This window comes from Gopherus flavomarginatus, chromosome 12 (assembly GCF_025201925.1).
Source record: "Gopherus flavomarginatus isolate rGopFla2 chromosome 12, rGopFla2.mat.asm, whole genome shotgun sequence".
NCBI lineage: Eukaryota > Metazoa > Chordata > Testudines > Testudinidae > Gopherus > Gopherus flavomarginatus.
The window spans coordinates 44,059,350-44,084,782 of record NC_066628.1 but is presented as its reverse complement, the minus strand read 5'-3'; the positions used below and the strand labels follow the sequence as shown (position 1 = coordinate 44,084,782).

Here is a 25,433-nt window from a genome sequence, read left to right as displayed (position 1 = left end):
TAACACTGGAGCAAATTGGGGAAGGAGACCTGCTTCCCCGCAGTTTGCTCTCGCGTTCCCCGAACCCCCCTTGAAGCCGCCCAACAGCGCTGCAGTGTGGCCACATCTAACACCACTTGCAGCGCTGGTTGCTGTAAGTGTGGCCACTCTGCAGTGCTGGCCCTATACAGCTGTACTAATACAGCTGTAACAACCAGCGCTGCAAAATTGTAGATGTAGACATACCCTCAGAGGAACTTCTTAGAGCATTATTCAGAACATAATCTCATGAGCTTCCTGAGCAAGAACTTTCTACATACACCATCCATGAATTATTGGTTGTATTTGTCAGTTATTTTTTAATTTAAAAAAAAAAAAAAACGACCAAAAGCTTTCTAATTTTGCTTTAATTTTACAAGCAGCTTGGAAATGCATCACTAAACAGTATTGATTGGGAAATGTGGCAGTCACTTTCCTCCTCCTCCTCCTCCTGTAAGTTTAAACATGCACATTAAGATTAAGTTGTCTGTAACAATGAACACATCTGAAATTTGTTTTTAAGCAAGAAATATTGAGTTCAGTTGACAGCTGGGGCAACCTTTTGTAAGCTTAAGGCATCCCACAGAATGGCCATTATCCTACTGTCCAAATGTTTTAAAATCTCCTTCAAGTGAGCCATTAACTTTGTCCTGCAATTTGGGTGTGAAAGTTGATGCACACATTTTTGCAAGGGTGGGGGAAGATGATTTCCTTCAAGGAAGCCATTGAGCAAAGCTCCATTAATGGATACATTCCGTTTGAGGCACAGCAACTTAACTTCTGCGTTCTACTGACTAGAAGTGTCTTTTAACTGGTGTATTTCTACCACTAATAGCTCCACTACGATTCTGCATGTATATTTGGAGCTCCCTAGTCACAATATTATTGTTATGGTAAAACCTAGGGGCCCCAGTCATAAATCAGTCAAGTCCTGTGACCTATATTTTATGTGGTAGGTCAGACTAGATGATCACAGTGGTGCCTTTTGGCCTTATCTGTGAATCAGGACCCTAGTGCATGAGGCACTGTACAAAACTGTGGTAGATGGTCCCTGCCCTGAAGAGCTTATTTTAAGAGTACTCCGTCAAAGGACTGACCATATTCCTTTGAGCTTCTTGGGAGTAGATTAGGAGGGAGGGGAGTGGGGTATTTATGCGCACACTTCTCCCATGAACTATAGGAGATATGTATATAATAGTGTGCTGAAAGACTGTGCTTTAGGAGTCTTTGAATTAAGTTTTCATGTACCTCTCCCCTATTATAAACTTTTCATAGAGAAATCACATGCATTCTTTCTCTCAACATAGAGTTCAGACTCCCTGCATCTGAGTCTGAAAGTGGAGGTGCATACGTATTGGCATGTAGCTTTGGTTGGCTCTGCCTTTATAGCTGAAGTCAGAACATTGCAGTATCAAATGGATTGTGTCTTCATTTGTTTGAGGTTACTCTCAAATGAATCAAGACATGATCCATTCAGAGATTGCCGCAGAACTCCCAGTTCAGTGGAAAGAAAACCGTATAGTTTCTTCAGACATACAGTCAAAAGTCAATGATGTGGAAGATTTGCTTCATGTTGTCTAGGTCATGTTGCATTTTTGTGCTTGAACCCCTGTAACTTTGCAGAGAATCATTCCTTAACCTATTTCTTCTCTCTCACTGATTCAGTCTTCATCTTTAACTGAATATAGCTCTGGCCATTCCATTAGTGGACTTTTGGACATACAAGTGGAGGAAGAACACAAAGGATTTTTCCCTTTTTATTGTCTCTCATTTTCCTCGTATTCCTTTTTTTCTGATTTAGTTTTGCTTAGCAAAAAATATTTAGCTTTGCTTTCGAACTTGATAAGGCAAATGGGTTTGGGCAGAAAGGAGACCTAAGCCCTTGTCAGGTTCTTATCTGCTGTGCTTTGGCATTTTGTATCTTTTAGTATGAAAAATGTTGATTTTGCTGTTAGCATTAAAAATAGTCCGTGTGAATATCTGATGACTTGAATACCTTCACCCTTTGCTGAAATAACTCCAAATCTGTCTAGTTTAGGTCTCCACTGAGAAGTTTTGTTGCATTAACAGACACACACACACACACACACACACACAAGGGTTAACCATGATCACTTTACATGATTTTGAAGATTATAGTCCTTGTTTAACAGTGTCGACATTATTTTAATATGGGTTAACATACAGTATGAATTTCCCAGTGTAGACAAGACCTAGAGGGAAATGTTTCTTTAGGCAGTGACTAGATTGTCTAAGCTGTATTCAATAATTGAATGATATGTTTGTGTTGCCAGTTGCCAGATATCCCTACGGTAGCTGAAGAGGAGGAACGGGAGGCATGGGTAAATGCTTTGCTTGGAAGAATATTTTGGGATTTCTTAGGAGAGAAGTACTGGTCTGATCTTGTGTCAAAGAAGATCCAAATGAAACTCAGCAAAATAAAGGTATATCTCCCTGGGGGGTTTGCACTTCCTATTCTCCAGCATAAAGAAGGATTTTTTTTTTAAATTAGTCACATGATTTGTAAAAAGATGTTGTTTAAAAATACTTTTTAAAATATCTTGTACTTTGATACAGTGTCTTGAGCCCTGTTAATAACAAAAGGAGTAGTTAGATGTAATCCTGCTCTGCCACAGATTTCACAGTGGCATCTTTGGTCAAGTCACTTAATCTGATTACAAAATGTAGATAGTAGTAGTAATTGTTTGCTTCATAGGGGTGTGGAGGCTGAATTCATGGATGTTTGAAAAACGCATAGAGGTCCTCTGATAGAGGTGAAAAGTATTACTGTATTAGCATTAAGCAGTAGTATTATAGCATTTTAAGCTTGCTTGACCAACAAATCTCTAAGGCTAATGTTGCAAACCCATTGTGCTATAGTGTATTAGTTCTCTACTCACTGGCACATCTGAACAGGAACTCCCGATGAGGATTCAGGAGTTCAGTGAAATTAAAACTGCTTTTAGAAATGGTATATTGACAACAGGAAGGGGTGAGGACCAGGTAGCTGTAATTGTGCCCATATGAGCACACTTTAAATTCAGAAATCCGTTACAAACAAGGATTCTCTGTGGGAGTAGTGGTAAATGCAGCAGCTGTCTGAAGGGCAAAGGGGTATAATTGTGCTATCTAATGCACAAGCTCAAAGAAAAGGAGAGAGGGTTTTGACTGACTTTCATGATCTGCCCCTTGCATTCTCAAACTCTTCCAAATAGCAGCAGCTAATCACAGGTTTGTTCAACAACTCGTGGGGTGGGTTTGGGGTGTTTATCAATCTGTTCCTAAACACAAAGGAAGGAGTGGACATGCTGTCACCAGCACTGGAATTTAGCTGCCAAAACCAGCTGAATGTGCGCTCCTTGTACTACTGGAAGTAAGCAATAAACTAATTCTACCCAGGGCTGTTTCCACAGCCACTGAAGCAAGCTATTCAAACATTTGAGAACAGTTCGAATGGAAAAAATTGGAATGAGTGAGAGAGATGAAATGCTGATAAATGCCATAAATATATGGGACACTACTCTATTATAAATATTCGCTGCTATTACAGGCAAAGGTATGCAATATATTTTCTCTGATTTGCTGCCTTTCTGGGCCTTTCACCTCCTTGGTGGTCAGTGCAAATGCAGGCTGCTGGTAACAAAGTTAGCCTCTCTGATGGTTTTCCTGTGGGGAATGCGTTCATGGTGTCAGTGCCGTCTCTTGTTGGAAGTTGTCCACAGCACACAAACCCTACCCCCCACAACAGGTACCCTAGGTGGTCTCAGCAGGAAGGCCCAGGATTGCCTTGGGCCGTGGAGATGGAACTGATCTCTGACTCAGACACATGATACTTTCCACTCAGTTTGGAGGCATATTGCAGGGCAGTTTGGGAAAACCTGTACATGGCAGAGGGCTTCACTCTTTAGGGTGGTTCTCTCTGATTTGGGGGCCTGAGTCTGGTCCCTCATCCGTTCACACATCCAGGCAGAGTTCCTCTAGGTGGAGTCCAGATGATTCCTCTGAGCAGTGGGTGTTTTCCGGAGTTCTTTGCTTGATGTCCCTCTTTTGATCCCTTGTTTTGACCCTGTGAACTGCCCATTTTATTCTTTGTCCCTTATTAAGTCCTGGGGTCTGTGGGTCCGTGCTTATTTTGGGGTAGGGGTGGGCCTTTTGTTTCAGTAGGCACCATCCACTGACTCAGGGTTCAAATAAGCCAGCACTATTCATGAGCATTAAATTCACAATATTTTTTTTAAAAGCACAGGAACTCAAGCTGGATACCAATATCTTCTAAATGCTACTAATTTTATGCAGCTAGCTTTTTTTAACCTTTTTTAATGAAAAAGATCAAGATACTTGCAGTGTTAGGGAAACCTCCTGATCTGCTTTGAATACAAATCTGTTATGCTCACAATATTTCTTATTTCCCCATTTCAGTTTACTATGCTTTTTAAAAACCACCTTATTGGAAGTGCTATATTGGTGCAATGTGAAAGGTAGATTGTTAAATTATCCAAAATGGGAGAAAAAGGATGGGAATTCACAACAGTGTGTTGACTAGAAAGGCATCTGGGTAGAATATAATGCCAGTGACTTGGTGTGTTGAAACACTTAATGCATCTATTGCATTATAGTCCCCCATCCAGACTTTAATACTTTGGTTTAAGGATTTACTTTTTTCTAGTTTCTTTTCTGAAAGAAGTTTTTTAAATTGAGGAATTGTTATAAACAAACTAGTCTGTAGAGTAGTACTGAGTTATACAAATATGTTAAAAAAGCTCTTACAATAGTCCTATTGCTTCTCAGCTTTCTTTCACATCACTGTAAAAGTAAAGTGAGGGAAACACGTGATGAATCCTCTGTGCTGCTTCTGGACTTCATAGGTGGCATGTGGCTTTCCTCTAAAGTCTTAGAAATAAATTTTTCCATGAGAGAGAGTCTGAATGTGGCACAGTATCTTCCCAAACTGCTCCTGGCCTGTAGATGCCATAGTCTAGCTTTTTAATATTTCAGATGTTTTACTTCAGCAATGACTACGTAGTCTGTAAAGTGCTCAGTCTGCATGGTGAGGGCCCCAAGTAATGGCATTACCATGTGACTCCTCAAAATAGTGGCCACCTATCACTGGAGAATGGGAAGATATTAGGCTCTTAGTTGCCTCCCTGTTGGGTCCTGGTGCCGTGAATTGCTGAGGTTATTGTAGTCTTCAAATTCATGCTCATGGTGTTCTTGTTCAAGGCGGTCGTCACCTTATGTCAAACAGTCCATTTAACCCTCTTCCTCTTGCAAGCTGCAATACTTTAAGACCTTTAGAGCAGTCTGATTGCTGTGCAACTTGCTTAGAACAGTATCATCCCTGCTGAGCCTCTTGATGTTAGGAACTTTCCTTTAATTTGGTCGGCTAAATTGCAGCCTTTTTCATTTTCCTCCCACACTCCTCCCCTTAATTCCTCCAGGAATCTCAGCAGGAATGTGTTTTTATTACAGAAAATAATGCATCTGCCAGCTTTGAACTCTGTAAGGCTGTCAGTGATGGCACCAGTTGAAACCCAGCAGAAGTTCCCCTTGCCTACATTTGGTATTAATCCACGTCGTGATAGAGGGGGAATTGCTGTGTCTTGGGCAAAATTAGAAAAGGCAGCATTATCCTGGTTGGGAACAGTGCTGCAAGAGACTCGGTCACATCAACTTAGGGCTTGTCTTCACCACTGTGCTACATCAGTGCGGCTGCATCAATGCAGCTGCAGCATGTAGTGCATAAGGTGAAGATGCACTTTGTCGACGGGAGAGCGCTCTCCCGTCGACAATGTAATTACTCCACCTTAATGAGAGGCGGAAGCTGCGTTGGCAGGAGACGCTCTCTTGCTGGCTTAGTACAGTGTAGACAGTACTTTAAGTCAATGTAACTTAAGTGGCTCAGGAGGATGGCTTTCTCACTCCCCTGAGCAACGTGCTGTAGTGTCGACAAGCCCTAAATAGTTTCTAATTACAGACTGCTTGAGTGTGTTCATAATGTACTTTCTCACCTACAGAATTTTCCTTGAAATTAATACCTTCCCCTAGTAAATAAAACAGCTGTTTAGCAGTTTGTCTAATCTCTTCACTTAGGCAAGGAACATCTAGAAAGGAGGCAAAGAGGCAAAGTATGTGTACTGTGACTGATGAGCAGCATAGCACAGGGCAGTGTGAGTTAGGGAATGTATGAGCCTCCAGCAACAAGAAGAATAGAAAAATGAGGGTTCCTTCACCATGCATAACACAGTTTAGGACATGTATGTGTTTGAAATTATATAGATACTCTATACATAGTGTTATAAATATATATTTATATTTTAGTAATGGATATATGATTATCATTCATACGCTTTCATTTTAAATCCCTATTTTGTATGCTTGTGCACACGCAGTATATAGTACTAATAGCATGATGTAGGATAAAAGGCATAGACTCCAGGCAGAGTTTGCTGTGGATAAAAGTAGTGATCATCTTATTAAAATATCAGCCTAACTGCAGAATTTCTCCACTAAAAAGTGTGTAACTGCAGTTGGATAACATGTTTAAAAAAAAAAAAAACCAAAAACCTGATCATTTTACGTCTGGCAAACTGCCAAGTATCTACTTCATTCTTGGTCTACACCTTTTGTTTGCGCTATCAGTCAAAACATACAGTTCATTCATCAGTCAAATGTGGGATACAAGTGTTTTGACAATGTATCAACCTAATGCTGTAGGTTGAAATTTGTATTCTTGATTGGGTGCACACAAGTGATTGGAATGGAAATATTAAAAATGCATTGGCTCAGAGTTTATAAACCAAGGCATCCTCTAAAATATCATTTTCAAATAAAGGAGTGTCAAATCCTAGAATTTAAATTTCTGCATGTAATCGTCATTTATGTGTCCTTTAATCGGTAACTCAGCTAAACGTTTTCTCAAATGTAATATACTTTAACTGCCTTCCAAATATCACAGAACTTCTGGTCTCTTTATAGTTTCATTACAAAAATCAAGTTAATTTTATTTTCTCCTTTCTTCCAGCTGCCATATTTCATGAATGAGCTAGCTCTAACTGAACTTGACATGGGAGTAGCGGTGCCGAAGATCCTTCAAGCCTTCAAACCTTGTGTTGATCACAAAGGTAATGACCACTTGGTTTGAGCAGGAATTTCTTAGCTTGATGGTAAAAAGAATATTCATTATGTTTTGCTTCTATTGCAGAATTAAAAGGACACTGTCAAGTTATAAACCATTTATTTTAAAAACACTTTATCCAGTATTACTGATAACCTTTAAATTTTTTAAACTAACCATGTAGTTACACTTTACTATTTGTGACTTGTTTAATTTTTCCTTTTTATTCAGTTTGGACACATAATTAGCTTCACTTGTGCTTATACACCATTTTTATTTCTCATTTTCTGTTGTTGTTCACTGCTGTGATAGATCTAAACTTTCCTAGTGTCTGCAACCTAAACTATTTCTACTGAAATATTAAAAAAAAAAAACACAAACAGAACCATCCCACAAACATTTCTCTTACGTGGGCAAAACCTTTTTCTAAACAAAGCACAAGATCTCGGCTTAAACTATTTGAGTGCCCCTACCATACCATTATTAAGAACAGATTTGTAAAGCTGTTGACATTCAGATTGCAGTTATTATAAAGTGTCTTTAGCACTCCAAATATGCTGTATGCCTGAAGAGTTGTATAGAAGATGTAGACTGGTGTAGGAGGCTGGTATCTGGTAAACCTGGGAAAAGCAGCCCACTTTGAGGGTTCTCTTTAGCAAAACTTATTCTGATGAAAAGCTGACTTCCCTCTTTTTCCAGTTCTACCCTGTGGAACTGCTGAGAGCAGAATTTGGCCCATGGATTTCAGTATGAGTTTTGCTTGAGAGAGGAGTGCTAAATGAAGGGCGTAGAGGTTTGGCTGTGCAAGGTACTGAATGCCTGGCACCAATGTTATGGCTTTTAAAGGTGAGCAGCAGGATGAATATAAGGAAACGATATCCTCTTCCCAACTGAAAACCACTAAATTCACAGAATTATAAAAGTAAAGTAAAATTTGAGGAAGTACAAAGTAGTAAAGGATCCAGCATCTTTTCTTCATGCCCAGAGAAGAATTGTTTCTGTACTATAGCGAACCCAGATCTGACCCCTATTCAAGAGCTGCAGCCTTGCTCTATGTAAACAATGATTCAGCAAAATACTATAACTAATAAACCAGAAAACAAACATTGGCTCAGCTCTGAAAAGAGACTTTGTAAAAATAGCATTGTGGGGTTTTGTGCTGGTCTTTCAAAGTCAAAGGTGATAACTTGTGAAGTGATTTTCTTACTGCAAGCCCTAGGAGCTGAAATTCAATCTGGGTTCTTTCTGGCATAATGTATCCCCAAAGCAAGGCCTTTGTCATGGCTGTGACTTCTGTCACCTTGGTATTTTCATAAAGACGCAGGATCTTTTGTCAGTCCACTCAGATGAAGAATAGCTTAAACATTCTTTTTTGGAAAAAGTTCAAAGATTGACAGTGTTACTTCCAAAAACAGACTTTTTTCAAGCTATATTTGATGTACACTTAAAAGGGGGGGAAGATAGGTCTTCCCCCTTTCGCGCCCTCCTCCCCATTAACATAGAAATCTGTTCTGATAGATGAAACAGTTAGTTAGATAGGAACTAGATTTTTCATTGTAGCAATTGGGCATGATTTTCAGCTGTCTCCTTTAGCAAACCTTCTCTTTTAAAATTCCACCTCTTCTCTTCCCTGTTTTAATTTTGATGGTGACTTGTTGGAAATGTTTTTGAAGGATCTAGTTGATCTACAAGGGCTTATTTGACCCAGAATTTAGAAGGCTCTAATTGGTCTATGGGGAAATGCTCCCTTGAGGGAGCCTGTTGTTTACCATCCCTCCGCAGCTGCTTCATAACTTAGATGGTAAAATGGCTTTAAAGAGTGACTTTCAGATAGTTGAGCAGCAAAGAAGTCAGAATAAGAACTTGTTCCAGCTAGCACGTAGTAACCTATGTCTGGATCCTAACCATACCCTGACTAATCATAGCATGAGTCAGCATGGATTTTAAATTGCCTCAGTTATGGGGACTTTGGAGAACATTATAGAGCTTCTAAGTCACAGAGACTGAGTCAGCAAAATGTTAAACTCCATTTATTTCTACAAACTTCTCAATAGAGTGTATTCAACAGAGTAGGATTGTATCCAGCTTCTTGCTTCTGTACTCGAGAAAGTGCACAGGTGTTCAGTCAAATTAATTTATAGCCCCAAAGATAATTTTGCTCAAGACTAACGAAAATTCTCTTGACAAGAATTATTAGTTAGATCCACTGGCAGAGTAGAACACGTGACTAGGTTCAGGCTCTCCTGCTGACTTGCTGTGTGCCTCAGGAAAGTTGTGTACATGCTCTATGCCTCAGTTTCTCAATCTGTGAAACAAGTATAATCCCTCACAAAAGCATTAAAGGCTTACGTAATGTTTGAAGTACACTGAAGTCATGGGATGAAAGTAAGTACTAAGTAGTTTCCATTAAGCAGAACTTTAGGGAAATACTCCTGACTGACCGACCTTTCTACCAGTGTCCCTTACCAGGAATAAACATTTTAAATAAAGATAACAACAATGATATTTTCTCAGAACACAAGGATGGTGAAACATACACACACTCGTGCATAAGCTACCAGGTCTCTTCTCTAGTGCTTCTTAAGGGAAATTTCAGTACTAAACTAGCTGATGAATTGCTGACCAGGGTGAGTGTTTTCTGTCTTTTTAAATCTTAGTTCCTCTCATTTATTTGCAAAGATCAGATGATGATGACTCACCGGAGCTGGAGACCTGTGGTGTTTGATGCTGTGTTTAGCTGCATTTACTTAACATCATATCCAGATTATCACAGTCTGCCCAGCAGAACTTTAGGTCCTGTCTACAGACTGGTTTTGTACCAGTTTAACTATTTTGGTTAGAGGTGTGACTTTTCACCAAGGGTATGTCTACACTACGGGATTATTCCAATTTTACGTAAACCGGTTTTGTAAAACAGATTGTATAAAGTCGAGTGCACACGATCACACTAAGCACATTAATTTGGCGGTGTGCGTCCATGTACCGAGGCTAGCATTGATTTCCAGAGTGTTGCACTGTGGGCCTCGTTGTGTGCACAGGTGCAGGGTTAAATTGGTTTAATGCTGCTAAATTCGGTTTAAACGCGTAGTGTAGACCAGGCCCAACATAATTAGATTAGTACAACCGCCCCTAGTATGGATGCAATTATTCTGGTGTATAGCTTATTCCACTGAATTTACATAAATAAGCTATACCGGTGTATACTAATACTTTTATGCCAGTATAACTGCATGCACATTAGGGCAGTTCTACCACTTTTGAATTCTATTAGTAGAGTTAAAGTGATATAACTTCATGTTCTGGCAAGGCCTTAGAAACATTTATGTTTACCTTCTGATATGAGATTTGGGGTGCTCTCAAGTTGGGGACTGTGCTTCAGGGATTTGCTGAAAGTCAGTACATTTGTTCTATTCTAGGAAACTTAGAAGTCATGATGTGAGCATACGCAACTGAGTGCATCTCCTTAGTCTCAGAGTAAATAGCTGTTTGTTTGACCAAGACCCATCATTTTTTAATTTGAGCTTGAAGATGAGTTTTATTCCAGTGCAGTAAGATAACTGGTGAAGGTGTAGCTTAATCATTTGGAAAAAACAGACTATCCAACAAGCTCTCCCTTCATCAAAAGGACAAAGATCTCTGAAAAAGCATTTTTGCCAGTTGACTAAGTTGTTGCAGCTTCTATTTGTAAACTTTGGAAATAACTAACTCTATCTCTAGGCTAGAATTCCTTGGCGTCACATAAAAATGATGTTAAGTCAGAACTTTTTAACATCTGAACCTCTGTTCAACTCTTGTTTATTTTTCTTTGCCTAGCTTCTATGTAAAGTTGTTTCATCAATTTCATGCCTGATAGTTACTGTCTGAAGTGCTTGGGTGCAATATGCAAGATCTTGCATCATCATCTTAAGGCTGAAAGTCCAATATATTATTCGAATTAACTTAGTGCAAACTCTGATGTCAGACCAAGTTTTGCAATAATTGACACTCACTGAAAATGGTAACACTTTTTTGATTAATGCCATACACACACTTTATGGGTGACACTAAAAATTCTGTTTTCTCAAATCAATGAAGGACACAAGGAGGCCTATAAGCTCTAATGTCCCTCTCAGAAGTGTGAGCAAAATAGTTTTGTTTAGTTTTAAGATTTTCTAAAATCTGTCATGGAGCTATCTAGAAACATACTAATCACCACCATTGAATCACCGCAGTTTGTTGCATCCAAACACCATCATCTATCTGTGCATCATCTTCCTGTATTATAAAATCTTTAGGGGGCTGGAAACTTGCCTGTAAAACACCTTGCACACTGTGAGTGCACCATATAGAGTTTTAATAAGTCCATTTTTTCATTTAACTTAGTTTTTGTTCTAAGACAGCAAATAATTTCACTACGGTTGGAAATGGAACCTTTTTTTCCTGATGGAAATAGAATTTCAATAGGGGAAATACTTTATTGCATCCCAGATTATCTGGGGATTGGAACATATTGCTTGTTCCCTAGTTACAATTCATCTGTGATCCTATTTCTGTTAAAAAGTAATATTGCTGATTAAGTTCTCAATTGTTTTTTAGTAGTTTTTCCCCAGTTGTGGGATCTTATTTTTTTTAAAACTTGAAAATACTTTGAAAAGTGAATTTAGTAGACAATTTTATGGTCTGATATTTTTCCATCAAAATTAAGCCACACTTATTCGTGGTAATTATCTCTGGTTTCCCATTTGCAGTAGTTTCTGTGACTTTTTTTTTTTATTTTTTTTATTTTTTTTATTTATTTTTTTTTTTTTTTGGTCCACTTAGTTAGGCATTTCTATCTGGCATGTCTTTTGACAGAAATAGGTTGACATTACTAGCTCCTTTGCTTTTCTGCTAATGTCGCTAATAAAGCCCTGGGGAACCCTCTAGCATTGATTCTTCATTAGAAGTGAAGCAATTTTTGATGTGCCCTACTAAGACACGCCCAGCAGTAGTTGCTTATGATGAACATGTTGCTTCTTGTATTCTTCTTCGGTACCAGAGATTTGCATAATTCTGTTTATAATTTTGGTTTTATAGCAGTTGAAATAGCATCAGAATCAGTGATTATACCATGGTCAGAAATCATGTGTACAAGTATCAGCCTTTTGCAGTCAAAATATTATTATTGACTTAAGAAGTAGGGTGGCTGAAACTGGTTAAAGTCATTAAGGGCTAACTTCACAGAACTGAAAATAGAGCCAGATCAGCTGGGTGGAAAATGTAATCAGAAAACTGTGAATGATGGTTGGGTATTGTTTAAGAACACTCTGCATAAACTTTTGACATTTTTCACTGAACTGTTTTTGTGTATTTAAAAAAATCTGTTTTTAAAGTAACGTTACTTTAAATACTTTTATCAATTCTATTCCACATGTAGAAGGCAGACTGTATACTTGGATCTCTAGTAGTTCTATCTTGAATTACTCCTTTTGTAATTCCATTGATTTCAGTATGGGACGCACATATAAATTAGGGAAGAATTTCGACTGCAAAACATGGCCTAGCTATCCAGTCTAGTGGCAGATGTTTGCCTGTCCTCTCCAGTAAAGATGCAAAGAACTCTCATAAAAGTATATTGGCAATAAGCTTTATATTTTGTGCAATGAAAATTGCGCTCTGCTGATACTGGTCTCCACAGGTGGCAGGTTTATCCCCAGTATGTGCAAGCAAGAGCATCATTTTACTGTAGAGCAAGGGCAGGGGAGGGGAATTGCCCCCCCCCCCCGTGATCTTGGTTTCGCTCCCCCCTTCAGACATTTCACAGGTGTATATGTTCCAATATGTCTTCTAATCCTCTGCCAACTTTACAGAATATAATATAATGTTCTATACGCTGGCACCATTTTGTCCTCTTCCTCCCACCCTCAAATTTTTTCTGAAATGATGCCCATGTCTGGAAGCTGAAAGCAGTTAGTATACAAAACCCATCAGCATTACTGTGACTTTTAACAGAAATAACTGAACAGATAAAAAAAAATTACATATTACAGCCCACCTTGATTAAAAACAAATAAAACTGCATTAACTGCTCCAGTATATTAAACTTTATTTATTCTAAGGTTTTGTAGACAGATTCACTGATAGTGAGATTCAACAACTTTTTAAATTAGTTTCTAAGAATTTTTATTCTGGAAATGCATGTTTGAATTTTAAAGAATCTGTTTTGGCTGCCAGTTCTGACTTAGTACTTCAGTTCTATGTTCTTATCTTTGTAATAAATGCATCACATTTAAAAGTCAGGAGACAGGTTTTATGAGATTGCGGTGTGTTTTGGTTTACTTTTGTACTTACAACAATGCTACCATTCAGTAAAACTAATCTTTTCGGTTTCTTGTTTACAGACTAGTTACAGCAGACAAGTGTTTATGGTAGGATTCATAATCCTTGTAATCAGGGCCGGCTCTAGCCATTTTGCTGCCCCAAGCACGGCGGCACGCCGCGGGGGGCTGTCTGCTGCTCGCTGGTCCCGCGGCTCCGGTGGACCTCCCGCAGGCGTCCCTGCGGATGCTCCACCGGAGCCATGGGAGCAGCGGACTCTCCGCAGGTACGCCTGCGGGAGGTCCACCGGAGCTGCCTGCCGCCCTCCCGGCAACCGAAAGAGCGCCCCCCGTGGCATGCCACCCGAAGCACGTGCTTGGCGTGCTGGTGCCTGGAGCCAGCCCTGCTTGTAATTGCAGTCATTGTCCAATTAGGTGGTGATTTAGTTCCTGCATTTTATTGATTCTAGTAATAAACATGGAGCCACTGCAATAACCTTATTTAATTCTCTTTTGGCTCTAATTTTTAAGGGGATATATGTCAACAATCATTGGAAAATTATTTTTATTTTTGCATAAGCAATGTGAACTTACTTCTCAGTAAGTTCCTTAGCATAAAGGTAATTTAGACAACTTTCTCAATCAAAATTGCAGTTCTGAATTAAATGTTGTGGTTTTGTGCTGTTTGAGGCTACTTCGTGTAGTCTGCTTTGGATATTAAAAATGCAGTGATGTACAATATTTGAAGAACTCTTTCAGAGCCTCACAAACAACAAATTTCCACTAATGCTTGACTTCAAGAAACAGACATTCTGCTCATGTGGCTTTCATCATCTGAGCAATTACGGACCTTGACAGAGAAAGCAGCTTTTTAATTTTAACAGTGCTTGTGTTACTATAACTCTAACTTGATAAGATGTGCTGTGGTGTTACTGTATCTTCATCAAGGTTAGGCCACAGACAATGTGATGACTAAATTGTACCATGATGTGTGGTGGCGGGAGGGGAGGCGGCTATCTTTTTGTATTTATTTTTTTTATTAATACTAATAAACCACTTACCCTGAGTAGAAGAGAACATCCTTTCTCTCAGTAATATGATTGAATTGTTTCCTTAGCTTAATTTAATCTATTGTTAAAACATCATTGAAGTTTGGAGCATGCTGACTCACTGATTACAAGAAGAGTTGGTCTCAGCTGTTCAGACCTGTGATATCTGGTTCCCAATGCCATCTTTAATTTTACCAGCAGAAAGCAGAGAGGGAAATTCTGCATAAATTGGCATTTGTTTCCTTGTTTAGAAACATAATGTGAAACAGTCAACGCACATTCATCTGAATTGTAGAAAAGTTTTATTATATTCGTAAATGAGGAGACCAAAGACAATTTGCCTTCAGAATTATTTATAACTGTATGATGATAGCAGACTTGGTATACTGAGTGGCCTGCATCCTGGAATTTGTGGTATAATGGCATTTCAGTTTTGCTTATGTGTGTTTGCAGAAAAGAGAACCATAAATACTTTGCATTCACATAGGCCTGAATTTTCAAAAGTGACTAGTGTTCTCAGTCACTCTTGTGAGTATGGTTGCCCAACTTGAGACACTTGAAAGGGACCTGATTTTATTGAGTGTTGAGCACCTGCCCTCTGTACTTTGAGGCTTTTTAAGGTGTCTCAAATTGGACACCTAAAATCACTAATCAGTTTTGAAAACATAGATCTGAATTTTTTGTATTCAGTCTCTTCAAAAGGTTTTGTTTGAACTTTAAGAGCGGTTTTTACTTTTTTTTTAAAAAATACTTGAAATATATTCATATTGGTCTTCAGTGCATTAGAGCACTGCAGCAGGAGAGTGTTCATTATTATTCACATAAAGTAAATTAATAGAGGAAATAAGGATGTTAAAAGAAGAATTATTTTTTGTATTATGAAGCCTTAATGTGAATATTTAGAAGTCATATCTCGAGGATTGTTTGGGTAAGATCATGCAATATGAGGCTTTTTGATACCTTCTCTGAGGGGCTCTATCTTGCCATTCAAGAAGGTGTGGCACTCTCCTTCCCTTGCAGAGGATGTCTCAGAGGGTCTTCCCCCCTCATTTTTTACAGTGGCTTAGGAAGGATTGTGACCCTATAGAGCCAGTAAAGGGAGTGATTGTCTAACTTATAGGCAGTTTCATTATTTAATGTTGATTATGATATTGTATAGATTTCTGAGCGCCACAATAGAACTAGAACTTCACTAGTAATTTAATTGTTTTGGTATTGTATCAAACCACTGAAGTAGGGGTACAGCAGGAATGTGGACTACTGGAAGTTATACATGCACATAACTTGAAGCTAGTCTTCCCTGAATTGCTAGCTGTTTCGTGCCTCAAAAGAGTAGGCTCCATCCAGGAGATTCTCCATCCGCTTCTTTCCGGGGCGGGGGGAATACTGAACCTTTATTCCAGTGAAACTCCAGATCACATTGGAGGTTTCATGCCTCTTACCGCCCAATGGCTCCTCATGTTCCCAAGAATAATGGGCCTCTGGTACAGGAAATGAGGCTATTGTGTGAAGCTGACCAGATGGGGACTGTACCCTTAGCTGTCAGGGATTCCACTGCAGTTGGAGTTCAGAATAAATGTTGAGTTGCAAAATTTTTCTAAATATTTTTATGATGGGGCGGCAGTTTTTGTTCAGGTCCTAGAGTTCCTCATTTGTGAAAATGGAGCATTTCTCTATAGCATGTTCACTGGCACCTATGTATCTCTACTTGCCATATCACAGATGACCTATAGCTCTTCACATTTGATGATCACTTCATGCCTCACAGGAGGAGAAACAGCACCATGCCTCACAGGAGGAGAAACAGCACAGTTGCATTTAGGAGCAAGGATGTGTCACTGATAAGGGATAGGCGCACACATCCATGTCTCCAGAAATTTTCTTGGTCACTGTGGTAAGAGGCCACCTGTACAAAGTGAATGACAGTCAGATGATTGAAAGTGCAAGTTAAACATTACACTTATACAGCAACTTTCATGAGTGATATATTTGGAGTTAGACCTCAGGAAAAAGTTAAATTTAAGTTAAAAGTGATTGAGCATTCATATATTACCTCAACAAGACATGGCTGACAGCAGAAGGGTTTTGACAAGTCTTCATTTGGTAGCCTTGGGATATAATGTTTAAAAAGATCAACTAGTCCAGAGATTCAAACAATTTAATTTAATGTTATACTCATGTATAAAACAATGCCCCAAAGTTTTGGAAGTTGAACCATAATGGCATTGTGATAGTGTGGGCTCGCCACATAGCATAACTGACACACTTCATTACCTGCACTGTCCAAGCTGAGTGAAATGTGAAAGTAAACAGCACAAGTGGTTAGAAAGTAAGATATTTTAAAAATATTTTCCATTTTCAAAAATCTCTGGTCGTATTAGTAACCATATGAACGCTTTTGTTCTAAAATTATTTCTAGCTTGACATCACTTTAGTATAAAATGATTGTGTAAGTTACTCAAGTTGCAATGTCCACATTATAAAAAATTTAATTTTTTTTATTAACAATTCTAGGGCTTTGGATTGATTTGGAAATGTCCTACAACGGGTCTTTTCTAATGACCCTCGAGACCAAAATGAATTTGACCAAACTTGGTAAAGAGCCTCTTGGTGAAGCACTGAAAGTTGGAGAGATTGGCAAAGAAGGGTAAGATATTACTGCCCAAGAAAGAAACCAGACCTGTGTTTAGAAAGGCAGGGCTAATTCTACCCTCAGATATTACTGCAGTTCAATTCTAGATTAGTGAAAGTTGATGTTTGTATCTGAGGGCTGAATTTGGCCTTTAGTGTGTAATAACATTTGGAACCAGGCAATTCTATTTATTGACATTTGATTATCTGCATAAACTAATTTTTTATAACAAGATAATATACTTTATTATATCAGTTCTTCATTATGTTTAGACAATAGATTTTGATCTTAAGATGTCTTAGTGGTTTGAGCATTGGCCTGCTAAACCTAGGGTTGTGAGTTCAATCCTTGAGGGGGCCATTTGGGGATTTAGTTGGGGATTGGTCCTGCTTTGAGCAGCGGGTTGGACTAGATGGCCTCCTGAAGTCCCTTCCAACCCTAATAATCTATGGTTCTACTTGCATTAGACCCCGGTAAATGCTGAAGATAAGTCTGTACACAAAGTATAAATATGCTCTCCAAATAGGAGCTATTTAATAATAATAATAATAATAAAATTTTAAAGCTTTTGTAAGCAGAACAAAATACTTTAAAAAAAAAAAATCCCAAATCTTAAAACATATAGACATTTAAATTACCAATAAGTAGATTTGAAAAGACTATTTTAAAATCAATTGAATTCATTCATTAATTACCTGATAAGTTCTCATTTCATTATTCTGTATATTTTCTGCAAGAAAAAGACAAATGGTGACATTGTGAAATGATAACTTCTAAAAGGAAAAATGTTGATAAAACTAAAATATAGGTATTTGAACGTATTTAAGGTCTCCTTCCAGTGTTCCCTTCTTTGACACTGACAAGTCACTGAAATAGAAGTATTTAGTATTGGATAAATAAATTCTCAGTGTAACTCCAATGGCATTGGTAGGCTCCCGCTAGAGATTAATTTTGTTCATTCTTGCTGTGAAATTAACATATTCACCAATATTGCACGATACCCAAGTGTACCTAAATTAGAACATAAGAACGGCCATACTGTATCAGACCAATGGTCCATCTAGCCGAGTATCTATCCAGTCTTCTGCAAGTGACCAGTGCCAGGTGCTTCAGAGGGAATGAACAGAACATGCAATCATCGAGTGATACATCCCCTGTCATCCACTCCTCCGTTCTGGCAGTCAGAGGCTATGTACACCTGGAGCATGGGGTGGCATCCCTGACATTTTAGCTAATAGGCAATGGATTTATCTAATACTTTTTTGAACCCCATTGTAGTTTTGGCCTTCACAACATCCCCTGCAACAAGTTCCACAAGTTGACTGTGCATTGTGTGAAGAAATACTTCCTTTTGTTTGTTTGTTTTTAAACCTGCTGCCTATTAATTTCATTGGATGACCCCTGGTTCTTATGTTAAGTGAAGGAGTAAATAACACTTTCTCGTTTGTTTAGCTCTTTTGGCTGCCACTGCACATTGAGCGGATGTTTTCAGACAACTATCCACAATGACGCCAAGATTTTATTTCCTGAGTAGTAACAGCTAATTTAGATCTCATTTTGTATGTATAAATGGGATCATGTTTTTTCCATTGTGCATTACTTTGCATTTATCAACATTTTGAATTTCATCTACCATTTTGTTGCCCAGTTACCCAGTTTTTTGAGATCCCTTTGTAACTCTTTGCTCTCTGCTTTGGATTTAGCTATCTTGAGTAATTTTGTATCATCTGCAAATTTTGCCACCTCACTGTTTACCCTTTTTCAAGATCATTTATGAATATGTTGAACAGCACTAATCCCAATATAGAACCCTGGGAGACACCACTATTTACCTCTTTCCATTCTGAAAACTGACCATTTATTCCTACCCTTTGTTTCCTGTCTTTTTAACCAGTTACTCATCCATGAGAGGACTTTCCCTCTTATCCCATGACTGCTTACTTTGCTTAAGAGCCTTTGATGAGGGACCTTTTCAAAGGCTTTCTGAAAGTCCAAGTACACTATATCCACTGGATTACCCATATCCACATGTTTGTTTGGCATCCTCAAAGATTGGTGAGGCATGATTTCCCTTTCCAAAAGCCATGTTGACTCTTCCCCAACAAATCGTGTTCATCTGTGTGTCTGATAATTCTGTTCTTTACTGTAGTTTTCAACAAATTTTCTTGATACTGAAGTTTAGCTTACAGACCTGAAATTGCCAGGATCACCTCTGGAGCCTTTTTTAAAATATAGTGTCACATTAGCTATTCTTCAGTCATCTGGTACAGAAGCTGATTTAAATGATAGGGACCACACTTAATAATTCTGCAGTTTCATATTTGAGTTTCTTCTGAACTCTTGGGTGAATACCATCTGGTCCTGGTGACTGATTCCTATTTAACTTACCAATTTGTTCCAAAGCCGCTGCCTCTTGACACCTCAATCTGGGACAGTTCCTCAGATTTGTCACCTAAAAAGAATAGTTCACGTGTGGGAACCTCCCTCACATCCTCTGCAGTGAAGACTGATGCAAAGAATTGATTTAATTTCTCTGCAATGGTCTTATCTTCCTTGGATCCTCAGTTAGCACCTCGATCTTCCAGTGTCCCCACTGATTGTTTGGCAGGCTTCCTGCTTCTGATGTACTTAAAAAAATGTTTTGCTGTTTGAGTATTTGGCTAGTTGCTCTTCAGATTGTTTTTGGCCTGACTAATTATGCTTGTACACTTGACTTGCCAGAGTTTATGCTCCTTTTTATTTTCCTTAGTAGGACTTCCAATTTTTAAAGGATTTTTGCCTCTAACTGCTTTTTACTTTGTTTGGCAATGGTGGCATTTTTTGGTCCTCTTACTGTTTTTATTTGTTTGTTTGTTTTGTTTTTTAATTTGGGATATAGATTTAATGTGAGCCTCTTTTATGGTGTTTTTTAAAAGTTTCCATGCAGCGTGCAGGCATTTCACTTTTGTGACTGTACCTTTTTATTTCTGTTTAACTAGTTTCCACATTTGTGTGTAGTTCCCCATTCTGAAATTAGAAAATATAGCGTGAGCATAAACCAATATGGAGTTACATTTTCAAAGAGCTTTAGTTATTAGATAGTTCTCAAATTTTTTTTGTATAGTAAGTAAGCAGGCAAGTATTAATGTTTAACAAATGGGGGGAAAAGTGAGTCAGAGAGGTGGAGCAACTTGCCTAAGATGGCAGAACTGAAAGTAGAGACTAGGTTTTTCTGACACCTATTTTCATCCCTATTCATTGGCTCTACATGCCATTCTTTTGTAGCTGTCTAGGTATGTGCTGTTTAGGCATTAGACTTGACTTGAATCTCTCCATGCACAAAATTCTAAATGCTGAATATGCCTTTGGTGAGTCCATAGTGGTTTCCCATTTTTCCTTCATAAACACAACGCTCCCATTTGTGCCTGAGAAATCAATACTCTGCCCAATTTCTTCGTTAGACTGGTAGGTATTATGTGGTGCTACTAAACATAAATAATGTTGCAAATGAATGTGAAAGGGTAGCTGCATCCTGCATGTCAACAGTTCAGACACTCCTCAGTAACTTTACTGCACAGTGTGAATAAACATGTCCAATTTTGTATATATAACAGTTCTGTTTACCTTCTATGTTTAAATGAGAAATGCCTCTTGGATAAACTGGCTAGAAATTTACATACTGTATCCTATCTAACTTGTATTTGTGCTATTTGTTTCATTTTTTATAATGTGTTTGGATTCATCATTCTGTGGATTTTGTATTTATCTGGTGAGTGATATTTGTCAAATATCCAACTAATTTAGCTGTGGAATGTTGATTCTTTTTGTGCTATATAAAACCATTCAATGGGTTTTCTTTCTCTAAGTTTAGAAGGAAAAAATCTTAATGCACTGAGTTAGAGGCTGAGATAATAGGTTGCTCTCAGCCACCTCATTTGCTGTTGCTGCCCCCTAGTGTCTCAGTACTATCAAGCCTGGATATAAAGACACCATTTCTGAATCCTTGGAAGCTAAGAATGCTCCTAAATCCATGTGTCCTATGCTAGTTTTGCTATGTAGTGAAGTCAGACTTTAAGTAGCCACTGGGGTCCTAGAATTTGCATGGTTCAAAGTAACTCTTCTCTTCCAGCAACAAACTAGAATGTCATAGTAGTTCCTGAGAAATCGCCAGTCCCTGAACAGTAGGCAGACTCCATGATAGTGCATATCCACTGCCAACAAATCCAGAAAATATTCTTGCAAATCTAAACTTTTGCTGGTATATAACTAAAACTGTCCCTTAATATTTAATGAAAGCTAATTTGCATGCTCAGGACATAACCTGGTCCATTCTGAAGTATATTAAAGTGAGATTTATAGCAGTGCTAAAAGCAAAAACATATTAATGACCAAATTCTGCACTGTTGCGCAGATAAATCTGGAATCTGAAGTCTGTGTGTGGAGTCTGCTCTGTTTTACTAAAGTAAAATGTGTGATGACTCCACCAAAGTCTGATTAAATTACTGTTGATTTACATCCATCTCACTAATACAAAGAATATGATCTTAAATATTAAAAGGAGCTTTTCCACATAATTTGCCCTCCCACCTACCCACCTGGATAAAAACAAACACCTATAGAGATGGAGATTCTGCTTCCCCTCCCTCAAGCCTGCAGAATTGTCTTTGTATGGATTTATATCCTTTCAATGAAGGAACTGTCTCTGAAATATAGCGGTCAAACACATTGATTCCACACCTCCTATTTTTTTATTTAAATTTACTATAGTTTGAATTCTCACACAGCAGTCATTTACGGGTAAAGTAAATGTTAATATCAGAAATGAGGCAATGTATACTTTGAATTTAGAACTAAAACTATAGTTCATATGGCCTCTCCTAAGTGTGCATCGTGCCCAGGGCCAGATGTTCATTCAATTTGACCCATGGACACTTCCAGTATACTTTTGTTTTTACCATATACAGTGGATACTGTATGAAGCTTCTGAAAATTTATTGGAATATATGAAGAGTATGGAAACCTTAGTAGTAGTCACAGTTCAGTTCTGATCTGCACAGCTCATCTTAATTAAAACTATTAAATTAGCACAGTGAAGTATTAGTTCAGATTATGTCAGGATAACTGCTATGACAAATCGAACTGAACTCCATTCTTCTGAATCCAAGTTTGATAGTCGTCATCAGTGCCCTTCACTGGAGAAGGTAGATGGTAATATGCAAAACTATTTCATAACTAGGGGGGAAAATGACTGACTTCAATTGCTTCAGTTCGGATAACCATACTACAATATAATTATCTCCATAGTTGTGCAGGTATTTCTGACAAGCACTTTAAAAATAAAACATAGCCACATAATGGTGTAGCATGGCCTTTCAAAGATTCTCCAACCCAGACCTAATCTGCTCACCTGCCTTTACCATGACAGTTATGAAGAAGTGAGATATTACTTGCCCATCTGAAGAAATCATTCTCCCCAGGCTAGTTGTCAAGGTAGTTTTTTGCAAGAGTGGTGTAGCATGAGAAGCAGGCTGAAGGTCCATCATACTGGGAAAAATTTGATCACAACACTGCTGTCGCTATCCTATATATAAAACCTTTTTACCTTTCTTTGGCCACACACAGAGACACAAACACACACTCACTTCTGGGCAAAACAGACTGGAAAAAGGCATATCCATTCTAAGTAGGGATGTCAAGGAAGCATGATAGATTGAAAACTTTCCAACAAATCCTTTGGAAACTGAAGCTTCCTGAGTGGTGAAATGTTACCTCTTGGAGCTTGTGTTAACAGACAGCACTGGGATATCTGACTTTTGGCATGAAAGGGTTAAGTCCTATAAGGAAATCAGAAATAGACATAAATAATGAAGTCATCATAAATATTTCTCATTGAGTGAGTGAAGCTTTCTTTCAACATCTTTTCTTCAAGTAATTTTACTATTGTGACATGTCCAAAATACTTTATAGATTGTAATCCCTCACAATGGGAAAATTGAGACAGGGAGGTTAAATGACTTGCCAATGCATCTCAGATAGTCAGTGGCAAAAGCAGGAACTTCGAACCTCCTGGCTCCCAGCAATATGCTTATTCTGCCAGACCACGCTGCCTAACACAAAAACCTTTATTCTGTCAGTGTCTCCCCATACCCAACTTTGCTGTCTGCCAAAGTGGTACTTGATTTGAGTATAGGTGAGATTTGTATAAACAAGTGGGGAAATCTCAGTTAGCAGTGCAGACCATATATAAATGAGAGTAGGCAGTTGACTGAATGTGACCTTTACTGAAGTGCCTTGAGCCAAATTGGCTTTGGCGCTACAACAGCCAAAAAAGCCTACATTCCAAATAGCTGGAAAAAGACATCTGCCTCATTTGAAAAAGGCAACAAAACTAGTTAGCTTTAAGTTGCTTTCAGTCCCTCATATTAACGAACATGTCCAGCATTATTCTATCAAAACCAGTATCTTGCATTAATGTTTCGGACAGTACTCTGAAGTGTGTTGGGATATTATCCTGCTGGAGAGCACTCAAACACAAAATGCAACTCTGAGACACTGCCAATGAGCAAAATGTGAAACAGCACTTCTATAAACAAATGACTGTAGCAGGTCTCGGACAGCATACCAGAGACTTATATATGCAAATACAGGCAAGCTAATCTACATTTAGAAATGCAGTGCAGTCTCCTAAACAAAATAATTCTTAGTTGTAGTATACTACATAATAATACAGGGTACAAATGGCAGTTCAGTAAAATCCCATGCAGTCAGCACAAGCAGGTACTTTGAGAATGGGACTCCCGTCTGTTGTGATCATGTAGTGTGATCCACATCATTTACTGAGATTGGAGATAGTCTTTGATGTCACTTAATTTAATGCAGAAAGGACTTGCTGATGTCTTGGCTGGTAGCGTCACAGTTGTGGGATTATTTTAGGAATGCTCACTGGGACTATTGAGAGTGACCTCTTTCAGCCTTGGTGTAGAAGCACTTGGTATGCATCACTTCTGGGTGCTCTGATAGAAAGCAGGGAGCTACAGTGGGGTTGTACCTACAAAGAAATGTTTGAAGAAGGTCAAATCCAAACCTCAGAACTTGGATCCTTGCTAGTTAAAAAGGAATTTGAGATTATTGCCCTCATTCTTTACGCGTGCTCTTAGGGAAGAATGCTGTGTACTGGTGCATTGTGCTTGAACTGTCCTTAAGGTTGCTGTATGGAGTCCCACCAATCTAAACGTCTTCCTCTGCCCACTTATATGGGCAGTGACAATGGCTTCAATCAGTGTTCTGCCTGGTTCCTTTGAAAAAGGGGAACATGAGAACAAAACCACAAGAACAAACTGAAAGAAAACCCAGCTATAAATTGCATGTTCTTAACAAGCTGTGAAATATTACACAACTAAAATTACAATCCTGGGTAATCCCCTCTTGCCTGAAATTTTTGATTTATAACTGCTTAAAACTCTCTTGCTCTTGCATTACAAGAGAGATATTAATGTCAAAGTGTATTCACCCATATTCTTCCCTAAGTTGAATCTGTTGCGAAAAGATTTGGTTCTCATGTAAGCACAAAATTACTCAAAAAATTGAATCCAGGAATTAGTTGCTATTGTGTAATATTTTGTATCCTGATTAAGATTATTCTTCAAGTAGTTTTCCTCTGGGTGCTCCACGTCAGGTGCGCATGCCTCTCAAGCTGTTGATCAGAGATTTTCAGTTAGCAGTGTCTGCTTGGCCTGCTCATACACAGTATGCCTCCTCATGCCGAATACCGAGGCAATATAGGGATATGCAGGCAAATGGTCCTTAGTTTCTTCTCAACCACCTTGGCTTCACGTAGAACCCTAGCATGTCTGCCTTGAGCATGCTTTGGCTTTTCTAATATTTTGTAGTGGTCAGTATAGTTAGTTTACATAAAGAGAGAGTAGTGGTACCATTACCTGCTTCACCTATGTGTCCAACCTTTGTTCAGGGTCCTGACCAATCTTCTTCTCCTGTCACAACATGCAGGTCACGTGCTTCATCCCAACCTAGTGGTTCTCTGCCTCAGGCCATAGCTTCTTGTTGGTTCATGTAGTTAGAATCCTCCTGCTCTACAGAAGTGCAAGTGTCACTGAATAGTAGAAGGAGATCAACCCACACTGTTTATGTGCAGAAATGGAAGAGATTCTTCCATTGGTGGTGGTGTCGCTGCCTTCTGCCTGATTTGGTGCAGCTTTCAGTCTTCCTGGATTATTTGTTGGATCTAAAAAAATCGGGGTTATGTGTTAGTTCAGTTAAGGTCGATTTAGCCACAGTATCAGCCTTTCATCCTCCAATGGAAGGATACTCCATATTTGCACATCTGGTATCATCCAGGTTTATTAAAG

General features: G+C 38.6%; 1 protein-coding gene across 9 annotated transcripts in view; it reads left to right on the top strand.

Moving 5' to 3' along the window:
• Window positions 1-25,433, top strand: part of TEX2 (testis expressed 2) — a 115,731-nt gene that overhangs the window by 79,510 nt on the left and 10,788 nt on the right. For 8 of the 9 annotated variants that reach the window (XM_050921008.1, XM_050921013.1, XM_050921011.1 and 5 more), the window contains 3 exons: window positions 2,313-2,462; window positions 7,040-7,139; window positions 16,971-17,103. In XM_050921008.1, coding sequence (XP_050776965.1) covers window positions 2,313-2,462; window positions 7,040-7,139; window positions 16,971-17,103 — 383 coding nt within the window. The remainder of the gene's footprint in view (window positions 1-2,312; window positions 2,463-7,039; window positions 7,140-16,970; window positions 17,104-25,433) is intronic. The other variant, XM_050921015.1, reaches the window with a different exon arrangement.